The sequence below is a fragment of the Herpailurus yagouaroundi genome, unplaced genomic scaffold, assembly GCF_014898765.1.
Source record: "Herpailurus yagouaroundi ecotype Mexico unplaced genomic scaffold, PumYag 28, whole genome shotgun sequence".
Lineage (NCBI taxonomy): Eukaryota > Metazoa > Chordata > Mammalia > Carnivora > Felidae > Herpailurus > Herpailurus yagouaroundi.
In genome coordinates this window covers 4,304,369-4,316,284 of record NW_024412376.1, presented here as the reverse complement: position 1 = coordinate 4,316,284, position 11,916 = coordinate 4,304,369, and the positions used below count along the sequence as shown (strand labels likewise).

Below are 11,916 nucleotides of genomic sequence, written 5' to 3'. Positions count from 1 at the left end.
TCTTACCCAAAACACAAAAATAAATTCACCATGGATGAAAGACCTAATGTGAGACAGGAAACCATCAACATTCTACAGGAGAACATAGGCAGAAACCTTTCTGACCGAGGCCATAGCAACTTCTTATGAGACATGTTGCTAGAGGCAAGGGAAACAAGCAAAGATGAACTATTAGGACTTCATCTTGATAAAAAGCTTCTGTATAGTGAAGGAAACAACCAACAAAACTGAAAGGCAGTCTACAGAATGGGAGAATATATTTGCAAGTGACATATCAGATAAAGGGTTAGTATCTATAAAGTACTTACCAAATTCAACACCCTGAAAAATAAATAATCCAGTTAAGAAATAGGGAGAAAACATGAATAGACATTTTTCCAAAGAAGACATCCAGATGGCTAACAGACACATGAAAAGATGCTCAACATCACTCATCATCAGGGAAATACAAATCACAACCACAATGAGACACCACCTCACTCCTGTCAGAATAGCTAAAATTAACAACACAGGAAACAACAGATGTTGGCGAGGATGTGGAGTAACAGCAACCCTCTTACAGTATTAGTGGGAATGCAAATTGATGCAGTCACTGTGGAAAATAGTATGGAGGTTCCTCAAAAAGTCAAAAATAGAACTTCCCTATGATCCAGCAATTGCACTACTAGGTATTTACCCAAAGGATAAAAAAAATATAGATTCATAGTGTACATGTGCTCCAATGTTTATAGCAGCATTATCAACAATAGTCAAAATGTGGAGAGAGCCCAAATGTCCACAGACTGATGAATGGATAAAGGAGATATGATATATACACACATACATACATATATACATACACACACACACACACATACACACACAATGGGATATTAGTCTGCCATCAAAAAGAATGAAATCATGGGGCACCTGAGTGGCTCAACTGGTTGAACCTCCAACTCTTGATTTCTGCTCAGGTTGTGATATCATAGTTGTGATCTCACATTCATGAAATGGAGCCCCACATGTAGCTCTGCACTGAGCACAGAGCCTGCTTGGGATTCTCTCTCTCTCTGTGTCCCTCTCATGCTTGCACTCTTTCTCTCAAAATAAATAAACAAACATTAAAAAAAAAACAAAAAGAGTGAAATCTTGCAATTTCCAAAGACGTGGAGGGAGCTCGACAGTATTATGCTAACAAAAATAAATCAGTCACTGAAAGACAAATACTATATGATTTCATTCATATGTGGAATTAAAGAAGAAAAACAGATGAACATATGGAAAGGAAAAAAGAGAGAGAGTGGGAAGCAAAACATAAGAAACTCTTGTAATTTTTTTTATAAATTCTTTTTAATGTTTATTTTTGATAGAGAGAGAGGGAGGGCATGAGCGGGGGAGGGGCAGAGAGAGAGAGGGAGACACAGAATCTGAAGTAGACTCCAGCTTGAGCTGTCGGCACAGAGCCTGATGCAGGGCTCAAACTCAGCAACTGTGAGATCATGACCTGAGCCAAAGTTGGATGCTTAACCAACTGAGCCACCCAGGCACCCTTACATAAGAGACTCTTAATGATAGAAAACAAACAGGGTTAATGGAGGGAGGTGGGTGGTGGATGGTATAAATGGGTTATGGGTATTAAAGAGGGAACTTGTTATGATGAGCACTGGGTGCTATATGTAACTGATGAGTCACTAAATTAAAAAAAAATTTAATTAAAAAAATTAAAAAATAAAAATAAAAATGCCTGAAAAAAAGACTAGAGGGAAATGTGCCAAAAATTAAAAGTCCAAAAATTAACAATGGTCCCTGTGCTTTGTAAGGATTAGGGGATTAATTTTCTTTACTATATTTTCAAGTCTGTTCATAATGAAGCAAATAAAGTTTAATGCAAGAAAATAAAAAAAAAAAAAAAACTTTGAAAATTCTCTAAATCCTCTGTGATTCTTTGAAGTCTAAGACCTGAAAAAGATCTATGGTCTCACCATAGCTTATATGAAAGGCCAAAATTGTAGAGTGGTTTCTATAGCTACAGAAGAATCCCTTTGAAATATCTTGTTTTACATGGACTGGAGCTCATGGGCCAGGTTTGGTCCAGACATCCTCAGGCTCCTCTTTCCCCAAAGAGCAAAATTAGCCTCTAAATTGACATTGCCTCTCCTCAGCTCAATGAAGGCATTCTGTATAAAAACTGTAGCTCAGCAGATGGAGAGTGGAAGGATGAAGAAGCCACTTTCCACACAAGTGTAACTTCGCTGGCACGATGGAGTTCCTGACTTATTTGTCTTTTGTGTTTGTTTTTCATCTCTGGTCATGCTTAAAATGTTAGAGACAGAAGTGATTTATGGAGTGAAATTTTAGGTTTTGCAGATTGGACTGACATCTGGAATATTTGAATCTAGATAGCTGGTCATTTAAAGATGATTCTATGACGGTCTTGCAGCTGTCATTCTTACGTAATACAGCACTTGGGGGAAAAGGTCACTGATGAGAGAAAGCACTCACCTGAGTTATGAAATATTCCTGCCCTGGTCCTGTGACTAATCAGCTGCATGACTTTGGGGAAACCATTTTGCTTCCTTGGGCCATAGTTTCAAGTCTAAAAAAGGAGCATGAAATTAGCTGTTGTCTGTGGTCACTATACCTCTAAGACTGCCCCTGCTCCTGACGGGGATGGTGTGATGGGCCACAGACTGGCCCTGTGGAGAATCAGCAGTGCCTGCCCAGTTATATGTCAGCTGTTCCACTGGGAGGCCATGCTAGACTTTGAGAGTCCTCTGGTCCTTGACCATGGTGTTGAATAGGTCTGCTCTCTTTCCTTTCTGGAGCAGAGCTGGAGGCAGATTCTCCTCCTCAGAGCTATTCTACAGAGATGAGAGGGGTTTTCTTCGAGTCTACTTGCTCTTGCATTTGTCTGGCTCTGAGGTGGTCTTTGGGCCCTGCTCACACCACAGTGTACAAACCTCTCTAAACATGTGGTCATTTCCTTCCCAAGGAACTTGGACGTCATTTTCTCATTTCCTGGGGAAGAAAGCCTGCGTGGCTTTATACTGGTGACTGTTTTGGTGGAGAAGGCAGCAGTACCTGGGATTAAGGTATTTTCTTCATGGCTTTTTTTTTTTTTTTTTTTTGTCCTAAATGAGAAATTAGTCTGAGCTTTACTTCCCACCAAGTCCCTTTCCCTGTAGAGAACTAATAAATATAGATGAGTATCGGCCTTGTCCTACTTGGTGTATGTCTGGGAAAAGAGGTCTGATCTCTAGCCCACAGCTCTCCCTTTCTTCAACTACTGCATCACTTGGAATGACCATTCAACCATTCAACTGACATGTCTTGTTCTGAATAATGTATGTCTGGGAGAACAAGACAGATACTGCTCTGGATGCTATAGAAGCTCACCATCCAGTAGAGAAAGATGGACTGATGCATGGGGTAACAAGAAAAACAAAAACAAAAACAAAAACCCAGTGTTTTTCATGAAAAAACATCTAAGACCTAATCCAGACTTGCAGGATCAGGCAAAGGGAAATGACAGCTGAAGTTAAAATCTGAGTGATGTATGGGAATTAAGCAGGAAGTAAGAATGGAAGTGGGTATTCATTCCTGGCAGAGAAAACTGTTATGCAAAAGCCTCAGAAAACAGTGAACCCTCTTCAGAGGACAGTGAACCCTCATTGAGAATACCTAGCCCTGAGCTTGCATATTTGAACTCCTTCAGGGGTCAGGTAGATAACAGAAAGTTCAGGTGTAAAGCAAATGAAGATGTAGTGACAGATGATCATCTAGGGAATGCTTGCCTTGCACAAAGATTTTAGATTAGATTTAAGTCTTTCCTCACTACCTTCCCTGGTGAACATTCTTTGAGTGCTTACTGTGTCCTCAGTAGAGTGACCAGATCATGGGATGATTACCTTAGCACCCTCTTTCAGTCTCAAAAGTGAAACTATATGCTTACTTTACTTCTCCTTCATGTGTTTAGTTCACTGAAAGATACAGAGTAAAGCATTGGTCTTCAAATTATAGCTCAAATAAGGTAGAGACTGCCAGAGGACAAGGAAGTCTTCCTGGTGAATGGAGCTCTGATGCTACGGGATCTACAGAATCTGTCTGATTTTATGTACAACAGAGCTCAGTAGTGAGGCTGCCCTAGTTCAAGGTCCTAGAAGTAGAAATGATCATAATGATGAGGGACCATAAGGCAAGCTGAGGGCCAAACACAAGCTAGCACAACCCACCCCCTCCCCAAGTGGGATATGTGTGATATTTTTCAGGCACTCCTGGCTGCCCAAGAACAAAGGAAAGGGGAAACAGATAGTTAACTGATAGAAATTACTGTCATACAGGACATGAGTCTCCATCAGTTTACAAAGGTCTTACAAAGGTCTTTACAAGAAAAAGGCAATCTTATCAATAGCCTAATTTCCAGAAACCTGTGCACTCAGTTTTCTGGAGCCCTAATATCACCTTCCCCTCCACAGTGATGTGGGGAACAAAGGCAAGAAGGAAACGGCAGGTAAAATTACATTTCTTTATAACCTGCAGCCCATTGACAAATACTTAAGGCAAATACAAAGCAGACCATTTCTCCAGGAACCCCCTATTGTCATAATGTTAATACCTTACTAGAGGGAAAACAACCTTAGCTTGACAACAGCAAGGCCTCAGGCATCTTAGACGTTCTCTTTAGCATATCAAAGTCCTTCTGGAGGCCTCCCCCCAACTCCATAGTATATAACCAGTCACTCTGTACAACCCCAGTGCCCAAGGGTCCTGTCCCTGTGCTTTCATAGGATCACCTTTTTGCACCAAAGACATCTCAACAATTCTTTCTTGGCCATTGACTCCAGACCCCCACCACTCCAAAACCCCATCAATAATATGAGATAAATCCAGAAGAAAGAACAAAATTGATTAGAGTTATGCCCTTGAGAGGTATAAGAAGTAGCAGTCAGTGGAAAAGCTCCAGAAAGTCTTAACTAGGGATCTGAAGGGTGCCCAGAAAGATTCTGGCTCTCAGGAAAACCTCACAGGATATTTAGTTTAGGAATGCCCCTGGGGAGCCCTGCCTAACAATCCAGCAGTCAGATGGGTACCCTTTTTCTAGATTCCCACAGCTTTTTTGCTCTACCTCAGTGGACTGAATGTTAATGAATTGAGTGAATGAATCTCCTCTTCAGGCACTTGTTCAGGCAGTGAATGCCATCTTGCAGCCCAGCCAGAACTCGTTGCTTCAAGCCCTGCAGCGACTGAGACTCTGCATTCAGGATATCACCAGAACTTTAGGACAAATGCATGGTATGAGGCTTCTGAAGGCTGAGGGCTTTGCTCGGGAAGACATAAAATGTCAAAATGTCAATGTCTTTGTTTTAAGGCAACTAAATGTTGTTCATGCTACTGAAAAATGAACTCTCAGTTTGCAGTGACTTTCTCATGGTTTTATCGTTCTTTATATCTCTTGTGATTCAGTTGTTTCCTCTTCTGGCTAGCCAAAATATTTCCTTGCATGTAGAGGTCTTACGGTAACGAAGCTGGGGCTAAAAGGGTGGAGCACATGACATTGGTTGTATAAGCTCTATCCAGCAATGTTAGGTTACTGAAGGACAGAATTGTGATATGAGAGAGTTTGTCCTTACACTCTCTAAAGCCTCTCTCATTCTTTGTTCTCTAGTGGAAGCTGAGATGACTGACCTTGGCTTTGGGCCTTATCTGAGGGGCCTTCCATTGCTCCTCCTCTGAGGCTAGTTTAAAGAGGAGTTGTTACAGGTGTGGCCGGTTAATCTTATCCTAAGGACTGCAGCTCTTAACTCCTTTATCAGAAGAATCTAGAAAATGTAATTGTTGTGTGTTTGAAGAAGGTGTGGGAGAGGGGTGTGATCTGTTTAACAAGAGGGTAAGGATCTAAGTATCAGTTTCCATGGATCCTGCTTCACTGACAAATAGAGGGAGTCCAGGAAAGGAGAGGTTTATGGGAAACAGGACAGGAGGAAGCGAGGGAGGGAGGGAGAAAGGGAGGACACCAGCTTTATTACTTTTTATTAAGGGAGTAAATTTATTTGTCATCTCAAACTCTCTGCACTAGTGGAAGTCCATCAGAAGTCACAGGACTATGTATTATTTCCATTCAACATCCTGTTTTATATTTCAGATCCACACTTCCTCCACTTCCCTGAATTTTAATTTTAAAGCCCTCCTGATCACATCAAACAAGCTCTCTAAACTGAGTGACATAGATTTGAGCCTTAACAAGGTACCCTGAGTTTATTAGTCACGATATCAAGACCAGGGAAGTGACATTGCAGGTGCATTCAGATCATATTGATGAGGGAGCATAAGGCAAGCTGACACCCTGCATCCCCCCTCCCCCACCCCACCTCAGGTGGGGTATGTGTGATATTTCTCAGGCACTTCTGGCTGCCCAAGAACAAAGGAAAGGGGAAACAGATGGTTAACGGATAGAAATTATAGTCGTGCAGGACAGGAGTTTACAAATGTCTTAGTAAGTTTACAAATGTCTTAGTAAATTGTAATAAAAAGGCAATCTTATCAGTAGCCTAATCTCCAGAAACCTGTGGACTCAGTTTCCTGGAGCCCTAATATTACCCTTCCCTCCTTCGTGATGTGGGGAACAAAGGCAAGAAGGAAATGGCAGGTAAAATTACATTTCTTTATAATCTGCAGCCCCTTTACAAGTACTTGAGGCAAATACAGAGTGTACCATTTCTCCAGGAACCCCCTTCGGTCATAATGTTAATGCCTTACTAGAGGGAAAACAACCTTCGCTTGACAATAGCAAGGCCTCAGGTATCTTAGGCATCCCCTTTAGCATATCAAAGTCCCTCTGGAGGCCTCCCCCCAACTCCATAGTATATAACCAGTCACTCTGCACAACCCCAGTGCAGCATTTACTCTCCAAGGGTTCTGTCCCTGTGCTTTCATAGGATCACCTTTTTGCACCAAAGACCCCTCAAGAATTCCTTCTTGGCAGTCAGCTCCAGACCCCCATGACCCCCAAACCCCATCAGTATGAAAGAACAGAAGTGAGTAGTCTGGAAACTTGTGAGAGACCCCTCACCCTGTCACACTGCCTGCTGCAGTAAGAGGGCACAGTCCTGTCAGTCACAAGCTTTCCTAGTGCTCATTGTCAGAGTCACTTTCTCAGCCCAGGCCAGCCCAGTGCTCTCTCTCCATTATCCCCTGCAGGAGTCTGGTGCCTTGGAGATTGCAGGGCTACTTTCCTTGTTTTGTTAAAAAGTTAATTTTCCCACACAGGCATGACTTATTCTAAAAGTTGTATCTGTAGTCACCGCAGTGAAACAGGAGTGCATCAGGCTGCATTTTCCAAACAAGGCACAAAATCTTCCATCTCATAGGCTCCTTTCCAATGTGGCTCTGACGTGCCTGTCCTCAAGGAGTGCAGGCTGTGTCCTCACTTGTGGTATTGGTGGGCCTGTGACATGCCCGTAATCAATAGCACCCAGCAGAAGTGATGCTGCGTGAGCTTTGAGGGAAGGCTAGAGGGGGTGATGCAACTGTTACCTTGTATACTGAGTCACCACGTAAAAATGCCACCTGCTCTGAGGCCACCATGCTGCGAGTGAGAACGCCAGGCCTCACGGAGAGGCCATATGTAGGTGCTCTAGTTGGAAGCTGCCATGGAAGCGAATGAACCCTTGGATGACTCTAGATTTCCACCTTCAAACCGTCCTCAGTCTTCTAGTCATCCACCTGGGGGCCCAAATACTGTGAAGCGCAGTGTGTCCTGTGTCCCGTCCCCTGTGTCCTGTCCAAATTTCTAGCCCGCAGATTCCAAGAGCATCATATACTGGTTGTTTCATGCCCCTCACTTGGGAGTGGTTTGTTATGCAGCCACAGTAAACAGAAAAATGAAATGGTAAAAATAACAAATACTAGAAACTTCAAGGGTTTTTTTTTTTTTTTTAAGTTTTAAGTTTTACTTGAGAGAGAGAGAGAGAGAGAGAGAGAGAGAGAACAGGTTGGAGAGGGGCAGAGAAAGGGAGAGACAGAATCCCAAGCAGGCTCCAAGCTGTCAGCACAGAGCCTGATCTGGAACTTGAACTCACGAGCTGTGAGATCTGAGATCGGGACCTGAGCTGAGATCAAGAGTTGGACGCTTCACCAACTGTACCACTCAGGTGCCCCTGGAAACTGCCAGGTGTAAGGAATCACATAAATTGTGTCATTGTGTCTGGTTTGTAGTTGATGACTTTTTTCTGATGATCTTTAGAGCTCAGTAGCACTTTCCCCTCTGCTGCCTCTACCCCCACCCCCAAATGGAGCGCATGAATTTTTTTTTTTTCTTTCTGAGCTCAGCTTTAGCAAGAGTTGTGTGCTCTACTCCCTTCCTCCATAATTACCTCATTTCCAGGCAGGATAGCTTGAAAACATGCCCAACGCAGAGGAGAAGGTACTCCTTATTTTAAGGCTTCAATTTATATTTCTGAGAACCCCCATGTTATCACTGGGCCTTTGCCCAGCCCACAGGTGATTCCACCTCACAACCTTAACCTAGTCCTCAGTGCAGACGTACTCCTCTTCAGGCGGAAGTCCGTCACAGCACTAGACTTCCAGACTACACCCACACTGTGCATTGCTCGCTGAGTGTCAGCGCTGTGCACCTGTAAGATCCGTGTCTAGCTCCCCTTTTCTGGGTGATTTGCAGAGAGCTCAACCAGGCCTGGGCATTGTGCTCTGTTGGAAGGCCAAAATATGTTCGGATTTCCAAGCATCCCGATTACACAAGCATGTCTTTTGGCAGGTTTCTGAATACCTCTTGTTTCTAAGAGTTAATTTCCTCCTTAGAAACGCTGAGAGATAAATTTCTCTCCAAAATGCCACGGAAAGTTTTGCCTTGTATTTCCTTCTGAATCAACACAATTTCCATCTTCTCCTTGACAGATTGCTGGCTGTGAGAATTTTTCCTTTAATGATAGCAAGGAGTCAAAATGTTTCCTTCTAAGAGTTTGGCATGTGTTTAAGTCAGGTTTCTTACTCAGTGAGTTGGTACTAAATGATAGTGTGAATTCCTGCTGCTACCCTCTTCTGGCTGGCTCACTTAATTTTGCCTAAGGAAATTTTCTTTCTATGTAATGCCTGAAGTTCCGAAACCTCCCACAAAAGTCCACCAGAGTCGTAAGTCAAAGCCAAGCGGCAAGGGTCGTTTATTGCAGGTTCGAACCTGGACCTCTGGGCACTCGTTGCAGGTGACGCTAAGAGGTCCCGATCAGGGTTGGTACAGTGTTTTTATAGACAGACAAATAGCACAGGGAGGTTTCAAAGTATGAGGGGCCTGATTAGTTGATTTTAAAGTAAGGACATTTGTTGTTCTCTGATTGGGCGTCCTTTGTCTGTCCTTTGGCGGGAAGGCTTTGTCGTTACTTGTGGCGGGAGGAAAAAGGGGGAAGGGGAAGGGGGTAGGTGAGGAATGTGCTAAGCAAGCAGGTTTAGGGAAGCGAGAAATGCCGGTTAGTTTATGTACAATCATTCATTCCATTACATATCAGACTACATTTAGGAGGGTTTACAACCCATTCTACTACACAGCGGGTTACATTCAGGAAAGGCCTCACAATGCTCATAGCAAACAGCAAGCAAAACAGACTTCTCAGCAATTGTATTTCTTATCAAAGATCCATAATAAGCAGAAAAGAGAACCTAGCTTTAAACTAAGGCAGGGCTGTCATTTGGATTGTTCCTTTCACCTAATCTGTAAACTTACTTTGTCTACAACTATTTGGAAACAAAATTATTGTTTCCATTTTTGTTTATCTTAAATTAAAGCTTAAAAGTGGCATGCAGTTAAGATATTTTTAGATTTGTTGAAAGCATTGTTGACATTGTATAAAACAATATTTGGTAAAGGTTTGTTTTGTTTTGTTTTGTTTTTTTGTTTTTTGTTTTTGGTAACTGATAAGTTTTTACTAATTTATAATTAGTAAGAGAGACTGTCTAGATGTTGGGCAGCTCTATGATTTGGGTCTATAAACGGCAATAATTAAATTCAGTACCCTTGGTTTATGTTAAGGCATTAGGATTTTCTTGGTGAAAGTCATTCCCCCTACCTTCCCAGCCTACTGATTTCTGGATCTTCAGCTCCCTGTGCAGTCTGAAGAAGGTATTGCAGTCAGAACCGTACTGATGAGAGAAACCTCTGGTAGTAATAAAAGTTATCCAAAGTTATCAAAGGTTAACTTTGAAAATAATAATAATAGAAAATAAATAAAGCAAAGTGGAAAATAATCAACACTGGGATTCTTCTCTGCTAAATACTGTGGGATAATAACGACTCCATTCATATTTCTAAAGTTGTCTTCACTCGTGGATTACTTACACATAGTAATCTCAGTATACCCTAGTCACCTGACCCACCATATTTTACCTTGAATCTTATTTTCTCATGTCAATGTATAAAATCAAGAAACATGCCCACACAGAACCAGTTCTCAAAATATTGAAGAGATCCATGAGTCTTCACAAAAGATGTTTTTAGGCTTACAAGGAAGAATATACATTGCATATCACACATCAAAAATATCCAGAAATCTACAGTGATTATTATTGTTGCATATGGTTAAGATTCACTCAGATTTGCTTACCTATTATAACCTTCTTTTTGCCCTTCACTCCTTTACACACATCTCTTTTGCTACTAGGATTTCCTCTAGTGAGGACCTGCTGCTGGCTAACTCTCTCGTCTGAAAATTGCCCTGTTTCACTCCAATGCCTAAAGAATATATTTGCTAGCAACAATATTCCTGTAGATGTTGAGTAAATCCGTACAATATCTTTTAGCTTCCATTGTCACTACTAAGAAGTTAGATGTCAGGGAAACCTATCTTTTTCTGATCTGCTTGTGAGTTTCTCTTTATGGGTCTGTGTTGTTCCGTTTATCATGGGTTGGTTTCATTATGCTTCTTTAACTGATACGACTTATCATTCTGGAAAGTCCTTAGCCATCACATCCTCACAAATTGTTCCCCACTCTCTTTCTGTTTTCCTTCTTCAACTTTAATTGAGGATGTTAGACCTTGATCCACTATCTTCCATTCTCTTCTAGCCTTCCTGTTTTTTCCCCATCTCTTTATTTCTCTGTGTTGCATTAATTCTTCTAATCTAATTAACTCATTGTCAACTGCTTCTAATCTGTTGCTGAATACATATATTGAAAAGTTTATTTTATTGTCTCATTTCCAGAAGTTATATTTTATTACTTTCTAACCTGTTTATTTTTCATACTTTTCTGTTCCCCAGAGACATTTCCAAGCTCGCTTTTAGTTTTTTTCAACATACTACTTGTGGCTGTGTCATAATTTGTGTGTGATTCTAATATTGGAAACTTGATTGTTTCCTTCTTGTTATTTCTTTTTTCCTATTGTTGGTTGTCAGGTTGTCATGTTTTTTTGTGTGTGTGTTTAGGCTTGATTTGTTTTGCTTTTTTTTTTTTCCCCATTCTATATAATGCTCATTGTCCTTGGAACATTGTTTATAGACAGTCTTTTGGAACTAGGGCAGAGAAATATTTGTACTTGGTTCTTCCTGGTTCTTGGGGACATTAAAATTCTGGACCATCTTGAAGCAAGTTCAGCAAGTGAGGGCCCATGTAACAATTAGACAATTTAAAGTTGGGCTAAGAATGTAAAAAAAAAAAAAAAAAAAAAATTGGTCACAACTTTTCAGAGACAGATTTTTTTAAATCCTGTTTTGTTCAGTGCCAAGGTGACTTTGATTTTGTCTCTTGGGGGCAAGGAGTGGTGGGTTGGGAGCTCTGATGCACACTGATGTTGAGATATAGGTAGTTGGGACTCCCAGTTTAATATGAACAGGGTCTCCTGTAAAATTCCTCCTCATGGCTGGGGCCGGGGTCTTACTTATGACACCTACCATCCAGAGAAGCCACTAAAAGCAAGGCCAGGCATACCT

The 11,916-nt window shown here is 41.5% G+C and overlaps 1 protein-coding gene across 1 annotated transcript in view; it reads left to right on the top strand.

Annotated features, from left to right (window-relative positions):
• IDO2 (indoleamine 2,3-dioxygenase 2) overlaps nt 1-11,916 on the top strand; it is a 64,958-nt gene that overhangs the window by 33,942 nt on the left and 19,100 nt on the right. The window contains exons 4-5 of the mRNA XM_040490377.1: nt 2,975-3,074; nt 5,157-5,274. Of these exons, the coding sequence (XP_040346311.1) occupies nt 2,975-3,074; nt 5,157-5,274 (218 nt within the window). The remainder of the gene's footprint in view (nt 1-2,974; nt 3,075-5,156; nt 5,275-11,916) is intronic.